The sequence below is a fragment of the Gymnoscopelus microlampas genome (assembly GCF_963454915.1).
Source record: "Gymnoscopelus microlampas genome assembly, chromosome: 23".
Taxonomy (NCBI): domain Eukaryota; kingdom Metazoa; phylum Chordata; class Actinopteri; order Myctophiformes; family Myctophidae; genus Gymnoscopelus; species Gymnoscopelus microlampas.
The window spans coordinates 24,931,962-24,957,982 of record NC_139960.1 but is presented as its reverse complement, the minus strand read 5'-3'; the positions used below and the strand labels follow the sequence as shown (position 1 = coordinate 24,957,982).

Genomic DNA, 26,021 nt, shown 5'->3' with positions numbered 1-26,021 from the left:
CCACTCTTCATTGTAAACAACATGTTGGAACCCGTAAATCTTTTTACAATAACCTCCTTTTTCAGAAATGAACCATTGAGGGTTAATAAGGGTCTTAATGCTAATATCATAGAAGTACAAAGTATTTATTTATTATTATGATTTAACATTATTATTATTAACATTAAAACACTTGGACCCGGAAGTTATTCTAGCGGGGCGCAACGTCACGTCTTAACAATCGAATGGTTTAAAGTAAATCAGAGTTTAAAAAATGTCAGGCACAGTCAGTGCAATAAGTTACATATTTAATTCACTGCCGTGATTATCCTCTATTGTTCAGCGTGACAGGTCAGCGAGATGACATTTAATCATATAACTGGGTTGTGGGTCATTTGTTTATTTTAGTGCAACTTTTTGCATACTGGCTATGTTATGACTGGCAGATAGCGATATGAGTTTAGCTTTAGCCAGTCATATTAAAACAAAGGAAAAGCAATCATGTTCCTGTAAATATAACTATTAACAGGCAGGATGAGCTATTGTGCATTGTTCACTGAATATCAGCTTAAGCCTACTCCTGCCACACGACAACCAAATCAGATCCACAAAGTGCAATTACTGAGATATTTTATGTCCTAATTCTCTGCAAATGTAGTCAGTTAATCTCAGCCTATATAAGTACTCTATGAGTCACCTTATTCGATTTTATCAGTGCACTTTCCATACAGTAGCTTGGCATACATTAGTTGGTATTAAATGGTATGTAAATCAAATAAATCTCAACCCTGATAATGCCTGGCACAGACATGTTGTTAGCATGCAAATTATTCTGAATGTGGGCTTTCATGGTCAAAAGTCAAGAGTCCTCTGTAAAGCACAGGGAACACCTATGAGCTTCACGGGAAATGAATACGAACATTGACATCAGATTTAGAAAATCCCATAAATGAAAATCCCACTTGGGTAGCACCCATGTTAAAACAAAGAGAAAAGGATCAGCACCTATGAGTGACAATGTCAATTTGCTTCACTAATTTCCTGCGATTGCTCACTGAACCTGTCACAGCAGCCACGTCTGCTAAGTAAGGCTCATCTCGTTTTTTACACAGCCCATTTATGATGCTCAAAATCTCGCCTTGTGCCCACTAGTCACTTCTCATTTTACTGCAATCTATCATCTCACAGCCTCCCAGACAGACTGTCTGCCAATACTGCCGACTGCCAACAGCCCCAAGGTCCCAGCAGAGAGATTTTTATATAGGACAAAATATCATCTACACCAGGAGCTCTTGAAGTTTTCTCTCACCCAGGGGCCAAATTGAGTGAATTCAGTTTCACTGTGGTCCACGTTTAATGAAACATGCCGATATTCTTGTTATCCAGAGAAATGATGGAGACAGGATGCCAAACCATTTTGAAGCGCAGATAGACGACCTCAAATGGTTATGTAGCACAACCCAAATTTTCACCTTTCCCACCCAATTCACAGTTCAATTATTATGGCCTTACACCATTTGTGTTAAAGATGCATGACAAAAAATATTGGAAAAACAAACAAAGAAGAATGTTGTCACAGTGATGCAGATATTTAATCATGCAGCCCTTGTAAAGACGCATGGAAAAGGTCACAATGAAAAGGTCATATGACCTATTGGACATTAGACAGAATCTGTGCCAAAGGTTCTAGTTCTAATAAGAATGAGATCAGATCTACTGTACGCCCAAACGACCAGGCTCACCCAAGGAGGACACTCGAATCCCTCAAGTCATCTTGTTCGCCCTGGAACCGTCTGCCCAGGTCATTGATTGATTGATTGAATATTTTACTAGGCAAAAATGTAAACAGCACAATTACAGTACATTTATAATACTTTGTCTAAAAGGTCCGTCCGGTCTCGTTTCCATTGGGGTCCTTGGTATTCAATTCATAGACAATTTACATGACATAAATGCCATTTACATAACATAATGTACGTATTAGGCAATTTACCGACACGTGTACCAAGAACCACTTAAGCCTGATCTACACATCATACGAGCAGTGAAAATATCCGATCTACAAGCTCACAACGCACCGCATTGTGACACATTGTGAGCTTGTAGATCGGCTATTTTCACCACATATACCGGCATATGACGGAGAATAAAGAATATTTTTTTGCCTACAATGACATGCCCAAAATAAGGATGCCAGGGTTAATGTAGATACTTCCTCTTATCTAAACTCCTTACCAGTCTGTTAAATCAACGTCCGACATGAGAGGATACTGTATATTGACATTGTACGTTGACATTGGGAATTAGCGATTGATTTTTGGTTGGCATACTGGTGGCTTGGTACACATACCACACACACTGACCTAATAATGACATCATGGGTTTAGAATTTGGCTCATGACCTGCTGTGTCACGTGTCACCTCATTCCACTCTCTCTACGCTCGCTCCATGTTTACTCATGTTTTTGGATGTATTTTTATTCAAATGTTCTACAGTGTAAGGGTCTTTGATCTATACACCCCTGTCACAATACATTCTAGCAGTAGCACATGTGAATAACATTTTATCATATTGGCTTCTTCTTGGTGCAACACTGCTCTGCAAGTTTTGAGTGAAGCCACAATGTCATTTGTTTATGGATACCTCAACTGCCAAAGCCCCCAAACCCCCACCCTCATCCAAGAAAATATACAAAGTATGGATGAATAATGTTAAGTGTTTCCTGGGACTCATCGCTTCAATATTTAATGTGTTAACAAATGCCATATTGACACTTGTATCCAAAATATATTATGGTACCATAAGTGTGTGATATTACACACATTCATCATGGGCTGCCTCATTGGAATGGGAACGTTAGTGTCACGCTCTATTGATTGACCATTACAACACCACACAGTAAATATTTTAGTCAGGAAGTGTCACTTGTGCAAAGCACCGTCAGAACCCGTGGGAATCAAACCCCCAACCGGCCGACACAGTACTTGTCTCATGCTCTATTCACCGAGTGATTGATACAAGACCACATGTTCAATAATTCATGTATGACTCATGGTGTGCATCAGGCTGCTCTTCTATGTTATTTTGCAGGATCTACAGTCGTGTGAAGCTTAACTGTGTTCAGGGATCATCACCCGTAAGCCTGCTGCATACCCCAAACCGAAGAACATTGTTCAGCTTTGGCATGTCAATATAAGAACAAAATGACGTCTTAAGCACTTCGACAGTGCCTTGTCGGCGTTTAAGTTCTTGCACCTCCAAGATTTTCCAACTAGCAAAACTCCTCTGCTAGCCAAACATCACGCGTCATTGGTCAGACGCTCAATGCGCTCGTGATTTATGCTTTGTCTTATGACATGTTTTATGTCTGCAATCTGACAGCAACGTTCCATGGACAGTTTAGAAATAAGGTTGTCTGAGGATGTTAGGAGGTACAAAAAAACTCCCTTTCTGAGCGACTACAAACACAACCAGATAGCACTTATTTAATGGAGAGAGATACAGTAGCACACACATTGCCCAGTGTCTATTGCCAGAAACCGCAATGTTTCTGTGACAAATAATGTCAATGCATATCAGAGGCTGATGTAATAAAAATTCCAGCAGTGTATTCAGTGGACGGGTCAAAAGTTCAAAATCTAGAGCGGAGCCAAGTACAAAACAATTGTTTTTGCCCAACTTTCTTCGGCTCGGGGAAGCCCTGACCAAACCGAAAATAATTAAATAAATACATAATAGTTTGCTGTGGTTTGTAGTACGCAGCAGACTTCAGTTTTATTGATTTCTCTGCCCTCACCAGTTGGCACCAAGGAGAAGTCAGGAGAACAGGAGGAGGCCTTGTTAGCAGAGACTAAACTAGGCCTGGGAACTCCAAAATATACACTATAACATAGTGTATATAATAGTTAAAACTATTTTAACATACAATAGTTTGTTTATAATCGATTAGTTTGATTAACCCATTCAAACCGGGAACACATCTCTATCATTTTTAGATTTCTTTGGCTGTTAAGAAATAGCAGACATACAAGCTCATAGCACGGCACCGAGTGCTATGAGCTTGTAGATCTGTTATTTTTGAAAAATCGTGAAAAGTTGTGCAAATCTTTGAGTATATATTTTTTTCAAGCGAACATTTGTAACTCAAATGTTTGCTTCTGGCCGTTCCTGGAACAAAATATTTTACAAATGTTAGCTTTAAAAAATATATTCAAGATTTGCATAAATGTTCAGGATTTTTCAAAAATAGCACATCTACAAGCTCAGCTTATATATCGGCTATTTTTGAATAGCCAAAGAAATCTAAAATGACAGACATGCGTTCCCGGATTCAATGGGTTAACTGTTGCACCGCTACTAAAAAGGCCCAGTAACTTACCAATGGCCTGGGCCAGAGCGATGACCACTTCCTGGCATGTAGTGAACTCAGTGACTCCACAGACGATGCGCTGAACGCCGTCCACCCACACTTTCAGCTCCATGACCTTCACCCGGGCGCCCTCATTCCTCCACACCACACAGGGGCACTAATTGGACTCTCCTGGACATCCTAGAAAAGAATAAAAATAGGGAAATGACAGTTACAGGTCAGCCTATTTGAAAAAAACTAGGATGACACTGGAGAGCGAGGGCATAGAGGAGAATGAATAACCTGAAAGAGTAGTTAGTTATCAATAGCATAAGGCCAGCGGTATTTTTACGATTAAATTCTAACTACAATATTTTTTATTTTTTTATGAAAACAAACACAGTGCAAGGGTCAGATAAGGATGTTCAATACATATAACATACTGATACACATATTCTGCTGATAATGGCATTGTTTTAACACCTTGAGACCTGAAGCCGATTCTACATGTCTCCTAAATCTCAACAGTATTCTGAAAAACGTATGTTTCTATATCAGCGGTGCTCAATCTTTTTCATGTCAAGGACCCCCAAAATGATATGTATTTTGCCGCGGACCCCCATCAAAATATTTTGTTCCAGGGACCCCCAGAAGCAACGATTTGAGTTAAAAATGTTCACTTTAAAAATATATATATTCAAAGATTTGCACACATTTTCACAAATGTTCAAAAATAGCAGATCTACAAGCTCGTAGCGCGGCACTCGGTGCCGCGCTATGAGCTTGTGTATCTGCTATTTTTGAATCGCCCAAAGTGTAAAATAATGCTTTTTAGCTCAAGTCTAAAAATGACACAGTTCCAGGTCTTAATGGGTTAAAAATGCTTTCTCTACAAGAATCTTCCATCTTCCAGCCTTAATTCAATACAAGCCTCGCTACAATGATTTCTTGATAAAAGTAGAACTACATCTTTTAAATTGAACTTAAATTCAATACATCACGGTAGATAAGGAAGAGAAACATACGACAGACAATCCTCCCCAGAGAGAGGCTGTAGAATTGCCATCATTTCTCCCTGAGCTGGCACATTCACTATGTGCAGGAATGATGTCCCTACTCTCCTGCCAGATGGGCAATTATATCAATCATTATATCATTATCAATCATTGTACAATCTTTGCTGTACTACGTGCAGTATTGTGTGTTTCAGAAGTGGCATGAGGAACATGGCACTGGCAGCATTGCTCACTGTTTAATATGGAACAATTACAGTCAGTGATGGAGAGTAGCAAAGTACCTTTACCCAAGTACTGTACTTAAGTACAATTTTGAGCTGTTTTTACTTTACTTGAATATTTACATTATTTGATTCTGTATTCTTGTAAAAAAATAAACAAAATCAACACATAGAGAAATGCAATGGAATACATAATAATAAACTCATATCTCATATCACCTTGTGCCGTATTTTAGTTAGAATAGAAAACGTACTGCACTCAGGCCCTGTGTGCCACAAGTATGAGGCTAAAATACGCAGCATTATTAAGAAACTGCACCAGCCTGTAGTGAGACTAGGCTGTAGCTGTATGAAAAATACACAACTACAACACAAGATCCCTGTTACAGCTGTTGAGCACGACTAATGAGAGAACCCATGAGTAAAGGCTCTCTGGAGCTGTGTGCGCGCATGTGTATGTGTACGCAGGCGAGCATGCGAGTGAGTCCGCTCCCAGCCTCCCACAGACCTTCCCCTCATTCATCCAATTTTCTTTCTTTTCTTTTTTTTTACCCTTTTTCTCATTTGTCGGTGCCATGCGGCGCGGGCAAGAACGAAAGCTTCCAGCGGACGCCGGCTTCTCGCATGCACACGCGTGGAACGACAGCCATTTTCAAAGTGCTGACACAAGCACCTCGGCAGCGGGGAGGGGAGAGGAGAGGCAGTCATTACCAAGCTGGCAAGAGGGTGACAGCAAGGTCCAACGCAACAGAGCACAGCAGAGCAGATGCTTAATGTTCTGACTTCTCTGTTGTAACCCCCTGTTGGGCGGGAGGTCTGTGCGTGCATGTGCGTATGTGTGCGTGCGTGTGCATGTATGTGCGTAACCATGCCACATTCATACTCGTAAAGTTGTCACTCGTACAATAGGTGCAAGAATGCAGAGTTATGCGTGTGAGTGTGAATGTGCCGGTGTGTGTGTGTGTGTGTGTGTGTGTGTGTGTGTGTGTGTGTGTGTGTGTGTGTGTGTGTGTGTGTGTGTGTGTGTGTGTGTGTGTAGTATCCTATTGGTTCTCTTGACTGCCCTCTAAGCTGAGCTGTGATCCTTGACTTGAGTGCCAGCCAGTGGGCTCTTTTAACGGTTTTAAAGCCCTTCCATCTTCATAACAAACTGGAACATAACCAGAACCACACACACACACACACACAGGTCCCCCTCCCTGGAGGTGTTTCCCCCATAGAAACCACATTATATTATCCTGCTCTGCTCGTCTTTTACACTAAAGGAGGGGAACTGGTAAAAGGCAAGGCCAGCGTTTAGCGTGAAAACGGGATGATTTGTAACTGGAGACAGTTACTGCAGAATGCTCTGTTCACTGCAACCGCAACGCGCACACGCACATACACACACACACACACACACACACACACACACACACACACACACACACACACCAGATGCCTCATAAAGGCTCATACCTCCATGAATACAGTTCAGTGTAAGGGAATGAGGGAGAGAGGGGGGTTGAAGGGGCGAGGAGGAGAGGGGGACAGTGGTGGTGGATGGAAAAGGGTAATGCTAGTGGAAATATGGAGGAGCAGATGAATAATGAGAAATGAGATGAGTCACAGGAAGAGGAGATGAAGAGGCAAAACTGACTTTAGACAAAAACGAGGGCAACCTAGAGGTGCGTATAGATGAGCTGTGTGGCTCATTGCCGACCTTGACCTTTGACCACCAACCGTAGACCAGCGGTTCTTTAACTTTTTCATTCCATTGGTATGTTAGACCATGTTAGCTCACAACACATCACATAGCGACGCGTTGTGAGCTTGTAGATCCAGCTATTTTCTGCGTTGGTCCAGAATAGGGGCACTCGGGTTCATGTGGTCAATGGTCAAGCAGGACTGGGCAATATTAAATGGCCGCAACCCTTGTGTTGTGATTTGAAAATGATACAGTGCATTGAGTCACTGCAGACAGAGTGGCATACACAGACAACCTCATTACATATTTCACAACTGAACTAAACAACATAGAACTCTGTCCCACAGGGAGAATTTGTCTTCAACTCCATCCCATTCATTCCATAGTAATGGGATCACACAGAATAATGCCAGTATTACTGTAGCACTTCCTGACATTTGAATCCGGGTGGAGTGGGTGGGTGGAAGAAAAGGAGAGAGACAAAAAATCCAAGCGGACTGAAGGAGAGACAGAAAGCTGAATAAAGATAAAGACTTTTTATCTCTGCTTCTCTCTTTCCGTCTTTGTCTCTTTCTCTCTGTCTCTTTTTCTCGCTCTGGGATCATTTTGATGGACATTGACCATGTGGTCAATGTCTCAGAGCGAACAAGAACAAAAAAGAATACGATACGATAATACTTTATTGTCAGTTCACACTGAAATTTGTCTTGCGACCCAGCAGCCACGTACTGTATGCAACACATAAACACACATCGTACACACATTTGACATGACAAAAAAAATGAAATACTTACATACATACATAAAGACATACAAAGACAAGAGCAATGTCCACCACTCAGCCTACCCCTGGCCTAAACTCCTGATTAAGCCTCAATGTCGTCTGAAAATGAAGCATATTCTTTGCTTATTAAATTATAATAAACTCACATAACAATAGAAAACGAATTTTCAATGTTGGGAAAACAAAGAGAGAAGAGAGTTGACGCAGTGTTTGTGTCAGATTGGGTGGACTCTTGGAGACGCCTGAAGGACAGTGATGTCATCTTCACTGGAAGTCTTCCTCTGTTCCCGTTTCCAACATCTGTCATGAGTTAGATGTAAGCTTAAGTGAAACCACTCTTTATAGAGTGGTTTAGTCCACTCTGTCCACTCTGCTCCTTTTGTAAGACTCTTTACTGAGATGGACAGGAAAGCGTGATGACAGACAGCAAAGGGGAGATAAATGTACAGCAACACTAGCAACAGAGACAGGAATGTCTCAACCGCAAAGCAATTACTGGATACCAGTCAAAGCCACTGTAAGATACACACTTAGGAGGCATGTGCATTATAAATGTGCATTATGAATGTCAGTAAGTCCTGACATAAACCTCTCAAATAGCATTTGGAAAGAATGTAACTCTGTTAACTCTCTATCTTTCTTTCTTTCCTTCCTTCTCATACAGGTACAGTATGTATTATAGGCTAATGATTTTCAAGTTTACTTTGTTCTTGTTGGTCCTTGTGAGGTACTTACGTAACTTCCCCTACCCTAGGACATGACTGCATTACAAACAGCATATTATTAACACTATTAATTTTCACTGCTGTGGTAAATGTCGCAATAATGAAATGTTTGTTTTATAACATTCAATATTGAAATCACACTGTGGTTTAATTTAGTTGTCACACTGTCGTTGAGACACATAAATATGAGTCTCTCACTCATCACACACACACACACACACACACACACACACACACACACACACACACACACACACACACACACACACACACACACACACACACACACACACACACACACACACACACACACACACACACACACACACACACACACACACACACACACACACACACACCAATTATTACTCTTGCTGTGAGAGAATGTGTGCTGAAGTCATTCACCCGGCTATGACACAAATACAATCATGGCCTCATCAATGCAAGAGACGATAGCAAACACAGTGACGAGAGTAACTCATTCACTTCATTAAGTACGATACAAGGGCCAGAGGTGTCCATTTGTGTAAGAGACAGGATTCTTCTTAGAGACATCTCAAGGATGTCTTTCTGGGATGTTGGGAGATGCTGCCCAGAACTAGGGTCACCTTTTCAATAAAATAACTATACTGTTGGCAAGATAACTCTACTGTACAAAACGCCCTCCAACTGTCACTCGGCCTAATGTGCCAACCACAAATAGATGTCACAGACTCGTAAAAACATGCAATATATTATCAACCGCTGTTCTTGCGATGTACCTGCTGAGTGAAGCTTCATACGTTCATTACCTCACTAATCAAATGAACCGCCTCCATGCAGTATGCACACACATACTGTATGTACAAGTACAACATAAACACAATTATTGTCTGTCAGAGGTGGTGAACTGTTGTGCTGCAACGTGTCGTGAAATTTTAGATCAGCAATTATTGGTGCACGTCACGATACTAGTGTATAAGCAACAAAACTCAGGCTTAAGTCTTTACTGTACATGCAGACTATATCTTTACTAAGTGACCTATACAACTACGGTAAATGGTATTCAGTAAAGACAAAACAAACAAAAAACGGATCAAAGCAGCCTTTGGGTTTAAGATGATGCTGTGCCTTATTGTACCATTCCATACATCTCTAGCACTACAATCATACTGAAAGTAAGGGCATTTCACAGAACCTGATCCGTACGCCTGCTACGCACCCAGAGTGTCGTCAAGGCAGTACAGTACAAAAAGTGCAATTATTAAAAACAGGGATATAATTAAATATGAGATGTTTACTAGTAGCTAGCTACGGTAGTAAATGGACCCAACTATGTCACACTATGAAATATATTCAGTGGTGGCCTTATCTATGTTTCGCCTTCAATTGAAATGGGCCCCGCCCCCGACTGACTGACCGCCAGTCGGGGGCCCCCCTGTCTCCCTCGCTCTCTCCCATGCTGTTAAGTTACACCTATTTCCTGTTAATAATAACATGGGTAAAATGTGGGGCATTAGGAGGTAAAGGGGAGACACTTTATTGTGAAGGGACGACAGGAAGAGGAGAGGTGTTGTTGCTGCGAAGAATATGGGGGCCCCACATTAGCTCTTGAAATGGGATCCCAGATCCTTAAAGGAGCATTTCACCCCTGGAAGAAACTGCAATCACTCAATGGTAATAGTATTTGTAGTAGATAACAGTAGCACAATTTAAAATTTGCACCCTATGGCCAGAAAAATAATGAAATCTGTGTGTTTGACTAGGTTTTGACTGGACTGCTTATTACTACAATGACCATAATGCTTTTGGTGCACTGCCCCTCCTTGTGGCAGGGGTGGTTCGGTGTGGGTGGGATCTCCAACAACAACGTTGAAACAGCATGGCAGTGTTGCCATGTCTGCTTATTATAAGCGGCTTCTTTCTAAAATGTAGTTGATATTTGGGCTTGTTTCCAAATGTTTTGATTGTTGTTTAAACCAGTGGTTCTCAAAGATGTTCATGTATTTTTCCACGGACCCCGATCTGAAATTATAATTTGTGCCAGGAAGCCCCAACCAAATATGTGTTGTTAAAACGATTAAAAAATACTCCACATTTTGCACTTTTTCCCCTCAAGATTTTTTGGAAAATAGCAGATCTACAAGCTCACAATGGGTAACATCACAACGTGTTGTGAGCTTGTAGATCGGCATTTTTCAAATATATAATATCCCATGTCTAGGTTTAAAGTGCTCTTGGCTTAGTTATCTTCTTTTGGGCTTGTTTTCATAGACCTGGTTTCTTATTTCTTTCACAATATCTGGCAACACTGGAAGTCAGTTTGTTTACCGTCTCCACGTTGTATTTGGATTCTTTCACGCTTGCGCTTATGAAACACTACACAGGATTATTATTTCATGTCAACATTCAAGTACAACTATCAGAAGATGTAACTCAGGTAAAGTAATGCGTCACTCTTCAAATTTAACAAAAGGTCCGCGAACAAATGCGCAGTTTGGGCTGTTTTCTGTGTTCTGTTGTGTCTAAAATCTCTGGCAGGAGGGGGGCGGGGGGCTGCCCGCTGGCTGCATGACGCGTCGAGACAACATGTAGTGCGGAAAGGAATGATGTAACATCTCGTGACGTAAATAACGTCACGAGATGTTCGAAGATTACTATATATCTCAAAACACAGATCATACACAAAAATAATAATAATTGAGTCCTAAACTTCATTACCATTGGGTCAGTTTCTTCCAGGGGTGAAATGTCCCTTTAAGGCCACACCTGAATATATAGTAACATCTATGCCTTGATTCAGTGTCTCACAGTAGTACACAGTCCCAAATCAAAACTAACCTAAAGCAAATACTAACTCATATTTGATGAATGTGATTATATCACATTATGGGCTTCAGCTGAAAAATAACTTATTTAAAACAATAACATTTCTCAATGATATTTTTTTCTGTCAATACGCCCTTCTTTAACATGATATATCACGCACTTGTGAAAATGTCCCACACACACAAAAAAATCAAGAGTTCATCTTGGTACAGGTCAAAACAGTAAAAAGAAAAAAAGCACTGCAAAGTGCATAAAGGTCCCTATATATCTTTCATCTATAGCCTTGGGCTTTGTCCTGTTGGAATAATAATGGATCGTTAAACAGCATCTAGGAAGCCTCCGTATGAAAGGTATGATCCACATCAAGGTGAATGTGACTGAAACCTGGCTGAAACCTTAGTTGCTACTCCTCCTGAGATGCACCGGACCAGACTGACCAAATGAAGTCTGAAATCTACATGGGAGCCATGGTGTTATTAGACCCGGCCTTGTTTAACAAGTCTAGCAAATAAAGTGAATACATTATTTACATTCAGCAGTGTGTTTAACACTGATTAACATTTGGAAAAAATGTCAATGTCCACTTAATATTTGTATTGGATCCCCAACTGAAAACGGAATAGACAAGAGAAATTCATTCATTCAGGGAAGCTGAGGTACGGTAACAGTATGTTATTTTACATGCCATTTTCATGAACTTTGGCTTAATTTGGGACTACAGGCAAAGGATGAAACAGTTGCACAACGCTGCTTTTGAAAATAAACAGTTTATTTTCTCAGCTGATTAGAGTCCAAACAAAATGCTCCATCCTGTGCTGGCTTTAATTGACAAGGGTCCCTGTGTCAAACGCAATCACGTTTGAGTCAAAAAGGTCAAGGTCACAATCAAGGTCAAAATCGAGGACATACTCTATGGGTGGATTTTCATAGAACTTGGAAATGTTCTGAAGGCTATCTGAAAAGATGTTTGCCTTTTGGGTCAAAAAGGTCAACGGTCAAGGTCACAATCAACAAATGTAAAAAAAGATGCCCTCACCAGAACTCCTGGTAGGGGTAGGGTTTTCACCCTTTTTAAAGATCCCCTAAACTCAAGAATGTGTTTTTTCTTATGATTATGTACTGTGTTACCATGACTAAACTAACTTGTCTCTGTGTGAAGTTTGTCACTGAGAGGTGACACATTTCTCTATTGAAGGGGGAGGTCTGTGAAGAATTTCACAAACATCTGAGATTTAAACATTTCCCAGGGAAGCTAGTTGTTTATTCTTTTGTATTTTTACATTTTGTATATACAATGTTATGCAAGAACTTGGGTAACTTAAATCATAAATCGCATAAATCTGCACTCTCATAACATTTACGACAGAGTAACAGAATTACAAGCATGCACATAGCTGTCACATTAGCTGCTCATTTCACAGTGTGTGTGTGTGTGTGTGTGTGTGTGTGTGTGTGTGTGTGTGTGTGTGTGTGTACTTGCTTGTGCACGTGCGTGTGGGTTATATGCAGGGGGAGGCGGCTGAAACTTGACATTAAACTGTGTCTCGGGGCATACAGTAGTAACGACTGACACTGGCAGCAGGTCCAGCTGTGGCGCCGTAATCAAGAATGGGACGCCACATCACAGGGAAGGGATTTCTAACCCATGTTTTTGCTCTATAGGACTATTATACTGGTACACACCACTATATTTCCACACTGTATTTTGTCTATCACCTGTCCTATTGTATGACATATCACTTGTGGCTGTTTTTCCTAAGGCGGTTCTGAACCACACAACGATCCACAGAGGTAGAAATGACCTCAGGGCTTCTAAGTGGCACACTGAACCAAGGGACATCACTCACTGAGCACACTTTCCTTGTTATTTGAACTGGTCTGGTGGCAGCCAGAGTTTTTAAGTACTTAACTTGACAGCTTGTTATCTCCCCCACAGTGCGTAACATCCCTGGTGTACTGTTAACAGAAAGGATACTAAGGAACGACATTTAGGCTACATCAGTAAACAAACGTTCTACTGACAATAAGCACCACTAAGGACGTGTCATCTACATTATGATGAAAGTGTTGCTTTAAAAAAGGTATGTATGTATGTATTGCTGATAGCCAAAGATGTCCTTTTTACCTCCCGAGCCTCGGGAACAAACTCTGTCATATGCACAGCTGTTATTACATGACAAAATTGATGGACCGATGAGATTTCTTGCTGTTAAAAATGTCTTTTTGTTTCTTTTTCTGTGTGTATTGCCTGTACATTTTGACCTTATTTTCTTCTTGTTTTATTTATTTATTTACCAAGGGTAGGTACGCTGAGCACGAATGCTCTTTTTCAGCAACGCCTTACAATATACTGTAAGATAACATTTTATACCATTTCGCTGCTTATACCTGTATGAGTGAGTGACAACAAATAAACCCTCTTGATTCTTGTGATGCCTCACACTGCCAGATTACATATTTAAACATGAACTTTGGCATGATGTATTCTCTATCATACAAATTAAAAAGGCTCATAGCAGCAGTACATCGGCAGGTACCTGGACTTCAGAGTACCATGTTTTCCTATAGTCATTAACCATCGTCTCTGGGCAGCAGTTCTTCAGGCTAAACTTAGACTTGACTTCACTCTGCGTCCCTATGAACAACATTCCCTCCGTGCCTCAAGGAGGAAAATCAGGGTGTGGACATAACTCTCATAGGCTCCTGGGTGATCTGTGTTTATGTACGTGCAACCATGTGTACGTCTTGGAGAATAGCTGTGGATCTCAATAGGTCGTGTCCAAAGCAGTCATAGACGTATTATCACACAGTACCCATGACCACCACCAAGGTCTGTATGCCTTTTCGTACGACGAATAGCGAAAATAGTTGATCTACAAGTGAGCTGAAATTGGCAACCCACCTGAAAATGCATTTTCTGTTTATTGAATAGCTGGAGTGACGGGGACACCCTTGTTACAAAACAAACACTTTATAGCAATGATTACTACCCGAATACAGAGCTTTAAGCTTTTCAGCAAAAGCTTTTTGTTTAAACAAAACAATATCACTTAGACTACCTTTAAATACTTCATGTTACAATGGACCAGCGAACCACCCCTATCCAAATCATCTGTAATCACAGAGCACAAAGCCATAGAGAGCACAGTACCCATACAGTATACAGTATAAAATGACGTGTATTGTCTACTGTACGTGGAACGTCTTGCACCGTCCCATATTTATATTTCCCTCCCCTCCAGTCTACCACCAACCCTAACATTAGTTAGTCCATTGCTTAGGTTTAGGTTAGTTCATCCATGTGTGTTTTACTCCCAAGCTGCCAAGCACAAAAATCAAACAAACTTATGTGACTTTAAACTGTGAGTTAGTCTGGTAATTCTAGTTTTAGTGATTTTCTGTTTTTACTTGGAGGTTTACAGAGCAGATGTTCCATAACTCTGGGTCCAGTGAAAACCAGTTCAAAACCTCAACCTGTGGGTTGGCACTTTCCACTAGTGGGGCTTGTGGATATTGCCAGTGGACCCCCAAATAATTGGCAAAACACAATGATTTGAATAACCCTAGAGGACTTTGGCCGGTATGCGGCCCTCACACCTACGTCACACCGCCAATCCGACTGATATGCCTATATATGGAGATCTATGTATCTGTCAGTCCTTGTCCCCTTTATGCCCATATATAGAGATCCCTGATAACTCAGTAACGTATCAGTATATGCCCATATATGGGTATGCCCCCTTTTTTGCCCATATACTGTATGGAGCCGAGTGATTTGTTTGTGCCTGATGCCATGGAGACACATTGAGGTTAGGCAACACACTCCATATTTGGGCGTTGCTGCAGTGGGAACTCCTTATATGGTTATCGCTGAGTCATGGTAACATGAGCGTGACATTATAGGTCCGCCGGCCAGCCGGCCGGCCGGCCCTCCCTTAAGCCAATTTTAAATTGGATAACATTAATATTAAAAAATCATGCAATTTTTTCTTTAAAACGTTAGTGTTCATTGTGATAGCGATATAGGAACTTAACGTATAGTCTACAACTATGTTATTTCCATTGATCTAAGCCGCAACACAAATGAATGATTGATCATTCAAATAAACATGCTCTGACAATGCTCATGAGGTCAGAGGTGGGCTTAGAACACTTTCAAGATTTTTTTTTCTATCTCCAAGACAGCCTATAGTATTTTCCATGCATTTCTTTCTGGAAATAGCTTTCCCTCTGGACAGCTGTCTCTATTCTATGTGAGATGTCCTGACATCTGTGTTGTGACATCAACTACTAGTGAAACTCAAACTCAATACTGAAGTCTCTAATGCTACCATCTATAGATTTCCGTCCTCGTACAACTGGTGTGGAGATAGATTTCTGTCTCTTCTTGGTAGGCCTAATGAAAGGTAGTCTTACTCAAAATCGTATTATTTTATATGGTTGTAATGTCAAGCATTGTAAATGTTTTTTTTTAAATAAAAGCTTATTTAAGTTATCATCAATATACCATAGTTGCGAAGTTTTTCATTCAAAGTGAACAAGTAATAAAGAGCTGATGAAGCAATCAGTTGGAACTTTTTTTTTTTAAAGGGACACAGATGAGGTAATAGATTGCTTGTGTGTGTGTGGGGGGGGACGGTGTACTCTAGCAAGTTGTACACAAACAAAAGAGCCCATTGGAGTGCGTGCGCATGTGAGTTCGTCTGCACGCGCGTGCCAAAGGGGTTGGGGGAGGGACCGCCCACATAACTACAAACGTTGGCATGACTGGATGCAAACAATCCCATCACTATGACGACGGGGCCCTGGCTTTGTGTGAGGCCTCACACAGATGACTACACTGATTGGCTGGCATGGTCAGAAGAAGAGAAACAACCAAACAGACTGCAACAATTAAGGAGCGGACTGCACTTTACTGTCACTTCCTCTTTGTCCCCTGCTGGGACTGATGTGTCAACAGGGACACAGCAGGGGGTGCTAGTATGGGGTTTCTCAATATGAGCATTAGGGACTCTTAGTGATTACTAAGTGGGCTCTGTTTAGTTACTGATATTGTTAAGTTATTGTAATATTATCTATTTTACTGTTAAATTAAGCTTTGGGTTATTGTATTCTTTCAATAAGATTAGGCTAGTAGTAATAATGTTTTAGTTACGTTTAGGTTAGTCTATGTGTTATTGTCATATTCTTTTGTAAGTTTAGGTTACTTAACTTTAAGGTAATTAATCTATGTGTTATTGTAATATTGTTTAGGGTTAGGTCATTTAGTTGTCATTTCATGTCATTTAGTTTTGTTCAGTTTAGTCTTTGGCTGGTGCTCTTGTCCAGAGCAACTTAATATGATTCCGCCAGTCGCCAGAAGCACATTCAAGGACTTCCTTTACAGTGGCAGGGATCAAACATATAATCAGTAGTTTCTCCTTGTGCTCTGGAACGTTTACTTTAGATTACCTCCCAAAAGGAGATATTTGTCCTGGACTTACGACACCGACCGCAATGTACCAAAAAATAACTCAAAACACATCGCAGCCTTTATAGAGGTCACGAAGGTGCATATAAAAATGCATGGCCTTATATACAGACTATACCACATACCATGAACACCACATGAAAAATCAATAAGTATTATTACTGCTTGCTTGCCCAAGGACAAAAAGATGAATGTTTTCCAGTCACAAGTTGAGAAAGGCTGCATAGTTGAGACTATACAAACACACCTCAGCCCAGCATCTTTTGTAACTCATGTAAAAAGCAAAGTTTACCTTGTTCCATGTTAATGCATTCCACCAACGATTATGTTAGTTTATAGGGCTCTTGAAATTATCTCCAAAAGGCCCTACAGTATAGTGTTAATCTTGTCTACCCGGTACAGTAAAAGAGAACATCTTTAACTTAGAGTAAAGCAACTCTCAGCAGAATGTTTTGTTTAATATATAGTTCATATTTGTTCATATTTGTTTCAGTGACTGATGGATGGCCTGATAGTAATGTGTTTTTAATATAAAATAAAATAAAGAAATATATAGGAAAAAAATGTTGCTTTTATTCACTTTCTAATAAAAAGTCAATTTGAATTTGACCAAATTACTACAGCATGCAGGAAAATATCTATTTTACATCTATCAGGAGCAGTAATCAGAACTTTATTGTCACATCACACGTTTAATCTTCAACAACACACTAGTTCCACCCATGAAAAATAAACAAAAAATGTTTGTGTAGACAAAATTATCTTTCCACCTGACACTGTGAAAGGATAGATAGTGCATTGTACATTTCAAAAATAACAGCCTGCAGTCTACTATGGTCTTTTTTTTCCGTTCAAAGACCAGCCCATAGGAGCAGATCGGCCTTTGAAATAGCCAAGAAAAATGCCAGCAAGAGCGGGCATTTCAAACGTGGAGAAGTGAAAATGTCAGAATTCTACCTCAAGCCTCGCCTGAGGAGGGTGTGACATTTTCATTTTTCTGTTATGAGAATCAGTGCATGTGTTGTTCCATGGACGCAGGTTCAGGCAGCAATCAGTGGATCAGTGGTTGGGAGAGAACATCGCTCTGTGATGCTCTGGGTGAAGGGAGTTTGAGGCGTCTTGTGACCTTTGTCATATGTCATATACAGTGCACTTGTCATGTCTCCCGTTTTTCCTGTCTACTCGGTACGTGCTTAACTGAAGCAGAAAAATCATAAAGAAAAACGAGAACTGTGACAGGTCGGAAAGAGCCCTGCCACAGTGGTCACAAGAAGATAACACTATTTGTGGAGAGACTGAGACTGGCTCTTCTATTTCATGCAGGGCCCTAATAAACTTTAAGACATTAGACACAACTTAAGACTGTGTTAAACTGTCTTTGGACTGACTGGCCAGGAATCAAAGGAGGAATAATAATGACTAAGGACTCCCTTTGGGTTTTGTTTTTCTTTCTGCACAATGCTTCACTGTGTCATCTAACGAGGAATTCTGAATGACTCAGGATGTTGAGGCAAATGGAGACTTTGTATTTCTAGTGCTGCGTTCACACTAGCAGCGACAAAGCAACAGGCTACAAGTCATTTTCAATGGAAGCCGGCGACATGAAGCCACAAAGTGACGCCCGACACTTGTCGCTGTGTGACGGGTGTGACGCGCTACAAAAATAAGTTGAGCTGGCTTCAACTCCGATGACGCAGTGAAGCGTCAATCAATACCGTTGCTGTCGGGCAGAAACCTCTTACATATATGGAAACCTCCATATTTTAACTTTGTGTTTTTTTGTAAATGAATGCCCTACCTATACTTCATCATACTACAGCGTCACACAAAAGGATCAAAAGTAGCAGATCCACGAGCACGAAACGCGGCGCGACTTTTGAGCTTGCTCATCTGCTACTTTTTCATTTGTTTTTATTTGAATCCTGAAAAGTAAACGTTTTGGACATAGGAGGTTTCCACCCCAAAACGACAATATGTTTTTTTGTTTCACCATTTCCACTCCCTTTATCTCTCCCCACAATTACTGTTTCATTCTGTAAAATGATGAAAAACGAATTCCTGCCATTAACCGGTTCCCTGTGCCATTTAACCCATTACATTTTTCATTTACGCAGAGAGGCTTGAGCAACGGCGACTCTGCAGCAATGTGGCTGACCACACTTGAATGTTTTGTAGATTTTATCACAGCGGAATGCAGTATAAGATAGAAGTTTATTACATGAGCCCACGGGAGAAGAATATGAATCAACCAAGTCGGCAGTCAAGTACATCTAACATAGTTATATACAAATATAAGAGGGGAGCTTGTGTCAAAGGATCAAGCTGTACTCAAAACATTTTTTACCAAGCCTTCATGCCATGGCGTCTTGATTCTATAATATTCAGATTGTCAGAACATAATCATAAGGCCAAGGCTGAAAAACATGATAACAAGACAGTAGTGCGTTACCTAACAATGAGATTAAGAAATGATTACTCCACACTAACTTTAATTTCGAGCTACATACTGTACAGGAGAACTGATTTCTCTCAAACTGGAAAGAAGCATGATAAAAAGAACGTGAGCCCAAAACAGGCAACATATGTTAGTTACAGTGCACAGGAAGTCAAGAACCATAATGAGCCAGCCACATAAAATTAACACATTAAAATACATCAAAAGAACCATGTACAGCCAGGGCGCCTGATGGAGGGGAAAGGAACTGGTTGGAATAACGTGTTCCTTCCACGCGCTACATCCTACCGGAGAAACTCCCCCCTGTCAGGTGATAAGAAGCGGCCTGCTCACTCCTCATGCATTGAAGGAAGCATGAGCTCAGTTCGGGGCTCTCCCCAGGCTGGCAGAGGGAGAGTAGCGCCCAGCATTACAAGCTTAGGCATTGGCACTGGGTGAAAAATGGGTTACAAAAACGTGTGAGAAAAATGTAGATTAAAAAAAAAAAAGAACCATGTAGACTTGCATTAAATGACTGCGAAGTGGAGGCATGTGGTGCAGAGGTGCTGTTCTTGTTGAGGAGGTAACAGCTCTTCTACCCTCAGCTCACATGAGACTATAGAGTTTAGATAAGGATAAGGATAATTCCTTTTAACAGGTCGTTCATGAAAGTCCTTGCGGTCTTGTTTCCAATGAGAACCTGTGAGCAATTAGGGGTTAAGAGTCTTGCTCAGGGACAAATTTCATTTCATCGACACATATGCTGGCCTGGCCTGGAATCGAACCTGGGGCAACCAGGGCCTCTGGCTCCCTAGGCAGGCTCACTAACCACTCAGCTATGGCCGCCCCCTACATCAACATACTATATGGCAGATGTATAAAACCTCCCAACTACCTTCATAACCTCTCAACCCCACTACCTTTGCACTGCACCTCTCATTCCTCTGCCACTAATGCCTGATCTGTACTTTGATGCACCGTGTAAAATAAATATCTGACATACAAGCTCACAATGTGTCGCAAAGCGATGCGTTATGAGCTTGTAGATCTGCTATTTTTGGTGCACCACACCGGTGTGCAACTATAGTATGAATCAGGCTTAAACAAGTGGCCTGATGCTGCTGCAGGCTAGGCTTACCAAAGGCAGAAATAAGCTGAATAGAAAAGCTCTAAGGACTAATTAAACTGAGCAGGTTTCCATTTGCACAGGGCAGGCCTCGTCTAACAGAGTCAGAGGAAACCATGTTAGAAGAACCATTTGAGGTTTCATCAAACACAAACAAGAAAACTGCCCTATAATTACACAAACCATGAAAACAACAGTGTTTTAGATCCTATATATGTAACATAATATAGCATATGATAGGTACGTGTATGCAAAGCACAATGCAATACAATGAAGAAGATTGTCTATAGAAAGGTGGAGCCTGTGGAAAGAGAACTGCTCACCATGGCATGTTAGTGCCATGCTCTATCAAAAAAAGAAAAGAAAAAAAAAGGTAAATGCACATGCAATATTTATTACATTATGCACAAACATAGCCTACATATGTACTGTATAACGCAACTCGTACAGAAAAATGGCAACAGCACTGGCATGACAAGCTTTGACTAACAGATCTGTGTGCCATGCTTTGCCCATTGAGCTGCTGTACAGGAAACGGAACCCCTAGTTCTGGCAGTGTTAACCTCATTCTTTACCCATTGAGCAACATGGGGCACAGAACCCCTAATCTTGGCATCATTAAAGCTATTATCTACATTGCCAGAACTTACTCCATGACCACAGTTTGCTACCAAGCTGTTAACTAATTGCACTTCGGCCTAAATGTCAAAAATAATAGTTCCTTGGACCGACACAAGACAAAAACAATCACGCCTATTCTACATTCTGTCAGTGTCTCACGACAGTGTCACACCTTCACTCACCGACGACAACTGACATTCAGGCTACTATTTGTGTCAACTTTTGAATAGCTTTGAGGAATTACATTTTCCACTGTCCTACACTTGACACTTGCCCTATCGAGGGTGGCCAAGCAAATTATATTCCCCTGACTGGCAAGCAGCCAGTGTAGCCCGCTGCAGTCTCAAAAGTTAGAAGTAATCAGCTTGCCTTTAAGCTTTTAACCCTGTAAGACTCTGGGCTTAAAGCTGGCCATGAGAGGTGGGGAGACACCATTTACACATCCAAATGACATCAAATGTTTTTCACCGCTGCAGTGAGGGTCACGGTACAATACATCACGGGTCATTAAACGGGTGCCATCTGATCAGATTGTCCTCAGATCATACACAACTGGGAATACATGAGCTATTTAGGTCCACAAATAGTGGAATATGATAGCTGGGCTTAAGAGTCCAGGCAGGTTGTTTGCTAAACCCAATGCAGTGTAGAACTGAACTTTAAATTGCTGCCTACATGGAGGACAACTAGGCTACTTTATGTCATATTTTGGAGGGATTAACAGTAATCAGATCTTTTTCCATATGGGTAAACAAATATCAGTTTTGTAGTGGCAGTGTTACTGAGGCCAGATGGACTAAACTGCTATGGCTTATATACAGTGGCAGATGGGTGGGAGGCTTGCTCGCTGATGGGCCGTATTTTACACTAGTGGTTAATGGCTGAAATGTTGCTTATTAAATCTCTATCGAGCAAGTGAAGACAGTGTGCAGGCGTCTGTCTCTGGTTCCTTAAAGTACACTAGTGGTTGATAGAAGAGGTAATAGATTATTGTAGGAAAAATAACATTGAAGTGTAGGCTAACAGTAGAAAAGCTTCAACTCTCATCACCAACATTACAAAGAACCAGCAGGGTCATTATTTGACTTTTTTGATGACATATCGATGTATTGGCAATTATGTAGCCGATTGTTACCTTTTAAAATGTTCACAAATAGCAGATCTACAAGCTTGTGATGCAACTCGTTTTGAGCTTGCAACACATTGTGAGCTTGTAAAGATTCTAATCAATTTGTTGTCAATTTGATTAGTAAATGTTGCCTTTAAAAAAAGAAATCTGTCAAATAATCGGTGATTGGTCGTGTAGGGCTCTAAAAAAAAACGGGATCGTCATCGGACCTGTCACTGTCAGACACAGACCAAACATCTGCCATCTGGCCTTCATTAGTCACAGCCCAAATGATACACTGCTACACTTATGATCCCATAAAGACTAAAGAAAAGGAAAGATGGGGAGAGAAGAAGACAGGATTGGAAGGATTGTCTCCCATAGCTAATCAATTTAAACTGAGTGAAAAGACAAGAGGAAGATTGTGGGTGATCAGGCCCAGGGTGATTCAGAGGGAGGAGGAGGAGGGTGAGTTTGTTGTGGAATACGATAGTGGGGCTTGGTGGCTCAGTGAGTAAGAGCGCATAACAGCACAGTACCACATAAATATGGCTATGGTACGTTCTGAAGGGTGACTCAGGTTCGAATCAGACCTGATGCACCTTGCTACATGTTCTGCCTTACCCGTCTCTCTGTTCACTGTCCAATCGAAATAAAACAGTAAAAAAAAGAAAAATACAATAAAACAGATGACAGAGTGAATGATTCAAGGCTCCCTGATCTCCAAGTACCCAAAGTACTCAAATAATCTGTTTTCAACAGACCCACAATAATCCTGGCGTCCCCACTTTGGACATGTCAATACATAGACGAGATTTTTCGAATTCTCGGTTGGCACAGTGGTAAAGAGCCTGCCCACCACCACAGATGCTGTGGGTTCGAAATCCACAGTGGTGCATCCGGCTTTGTTGAGCGTCTACTACAGGAACACAGTTGGTCCGTGTTCGGGGGAGGGAAGCCGGGCGTTGAGGGTGATAATTGTCACTGCACGTAATCCTACGGGCTGGGGCGGCACCTGTCAGCAGGGAGTGTTGGGCGGGAAGAGTAGCACGAAGGCTCTACGTCCTCCCGGGGGGGCTCTCTCACTGGTGGGTGAGTCAGTAGTATACAACAGCAGTGACAACACAGAAATTTGTGTGGTGTGGGGAGGAATCAATTGGCATAACGATTGGGGAGAAAAAGGGGTAAAAAAAATGTCATTTAGGCTATGATCCATCTCATTGTTAGCAACAGGCTCCCTTGCACATGCACTGTAGTTCATAAGCCTTTACTTATTTTCACTCTAGCTGTACTGTATGACTCAGTCTAACACATCACTTCACAAACACCACATCATAGCGGTTACAGTCTAACTGTACTGTATGATTCACAACTCATCACTTCACAAACACCACATCACAGAGGTTTACGGTTAGGCAAATTATTCATCTTTACCAGTTAGTACTTTGGAAATCTGCTCAAGTACATGATTACTTCCTGTCTTGCCACTGATTATTTCCATTTCCAATTTGACAGGGACAAATCTTAACAAGCAACAGAGGCAATTTTGCCATAATATAAACCAGAAGTATACAAATCAGTTAAAATGTGTCTAATTTATTTATTTCCATTTACTTAACAAAACATGAAACGATCACTGGAAATGATAATCAGTCATGTTGGTTTAATAGGTTTAAAGGAGTAGTTCACCCAAAAAATGACTTATTTTCTATCAATTACACACCCCATGAAGCGTTGAATTGAATCTTTTTGTTTTTGTTGTAAAAACAGAGCCAAACTGAGCCAATCATTTGATGACCGGCAGAAAGATGTTAATGTCTCCGGTAGGGAGTCTCCTACTGTGTAATTGATAGAAAATAAGTCATTTTTGGGGTGAACTTCCCCTTTAAACTAGGACTGCAGCTGCATATGAGACAAAACAGTTGAGGACAGTGCAGGCCCCCTGTGAGAAAACTGCAACTATTGAGCAATCTGTGATGTCTACACTAGTGGTTCTCAGAGTGGGGCCCGGGGACCCCCCAAGGGTCCTTTGGGGGTTTTCCAGGGGGTCCCCAGTTAAATGGTTGATAGTTAAGAACCAAATGGACTCTTACGGTCCGTAACTCTGAGAATGTGCAAATGGGTTTGAGTTGTGGGGGTCCATGGCCTAATAATACATACCAAACTGGGGGTCCTTGAAATGAAAAAGTTTGAGAACCACTGCACTGGTCAACACAACTCTCTCTACCCCCCCCCCCCCCCCCAAAGTAGGCTACCATATCACGGTTCCCATTCATAGTGGTGTAAAGTAAGTACATTTACTCAAGTACTGCACTTAAGAAATTGTTTGAGGTACTTTTACTTTACTGGAGTGCTTCCAATGTTCAATACTTTTACTTCTACTCCACTACATTTCAGAGGCAAATATTGTACTTTTACTCCAATACAATTATTTGAAAACTTTAGTATACTAGTTACTTTGTAGATTTTGATTATTATTACAACACATACTATACATTTCGGCCAATTCTAAATAGCCGATCTACAAGCAAGCATGCATCTTGACATATTGTGAGCTTGTACATCTGCTATTTTCAAAAGATTTTTATACATTTTATGCATTTGAAAACTTGTGAAATGGGACATTCTGCATAGTGAGTACTTCTACTTTTGGTACTTTAAGTACATTTTGATACCAATACTTATGAACTTTTACTCAAGTAAATGTTGAATTCCAGACTTATTACCTGCACCATAGCATTTCTACATTGCAGTATACTGATACTTTTACTTAAGTAAAACATTGGAGTACTTCTATTCCACCACTGCTGCTTGCTGCCAAACGTCCACAGCTGACTGACGCATTTAACTTAGTGATCCCCGGCATACATACAGTCAGTGCAGCCGGTGAGGCTACAGTATAATTTCACTGCATTAAAGCCCTCTGTACTGTACCTCTGTGCTGAAGGAAGCCTCAGTGGTGCTGTCCCAGCCCAGGCTCTGTCTCTGTCGCAGTCTTCTCGGGAATCCGTCCTGGAATCAATTCCAAATCAAACACTTTGGCGAGCATGTTAAGGTGGGCCACTAGTATTTTTGCGTTTTTTGTTATAATTGGCCTGAATCATCAGCCTCGTCCTCCTGCTCCTCCTTCCCCCGGCGATCAAAGTTTGCGGTGCGTTGCGGGATCGCACATTCATTCACGCGTGTTGTAAACACGCAGGGTGGTCACTGGACATCCGACATGGGGAGCACACACATCCACATGATATGAACGCTGCTCCGTGCTGCTCCTCCGTACGGTCGTAGCGTATTGGTTCTCCTCCTCTCTCACATCATCATCATCATCATCACACACACGCACACACACACTTAAAAACACACACAGCTCCCTGCCTTGTAAATTACACTGGAACAGAACTGGGACACCGCAAGGCATTATGGACCGGTTAAAGCTGCAATGCACTGGCCGCTAGCAGCAGCACTCACACAGTGACAGAGCTGCGGACACATGACATAAAAGCCACTCAGGCTGTGTGACATGCATGATTTGATGCCTCATGGTAACATTAGTGCAGTGGTCGGTGGACAGTAACACTACATTTACTTGACTAATAGTAGCCTACTTGCAGTACGTAAATGTTTTTAGTATTATGTACTTTAAACTAGTATTTTTTTATTATTGAATATACTTTCACAGGCACTCCACTACATTTC

At 41.2% G+C, this 26,021-nt stretch overlaps 1 protein-coding gene across 1 annotated transcript in view; it reads right to left on the bottom strand.

The window, feature by feature from the left end:
• rassf8b (Ras association domain family member 8b) overlaps nucleotides 1-25,621 on the bottom strand; it is a 40,584-nt gene extending 14,963 nt beyond the window's left edge. Inside the window, exons 1-2 of the mRNA XM_084050460.1 lie at nucleotides 25,263-25,621; nucleotides 4,359-4,529 (exon numbers count right to left, since the gene is read on the bottom strand). Coding sequence (XP_083906586.1) covers nucleotides 4,359-4,461 — 103 coding nt within the window. The 5' untranslated portion in view covers nucleotides 4,462-4,529; nucleotides 25,263-25,621. The remainder of the gene's footprint in view (nucleotides 1-4,358; nucleotides 4,530-25,262) is intronic.
• Nucleotides 25,622-26,021: the final 400 nt, after the last annotated feature.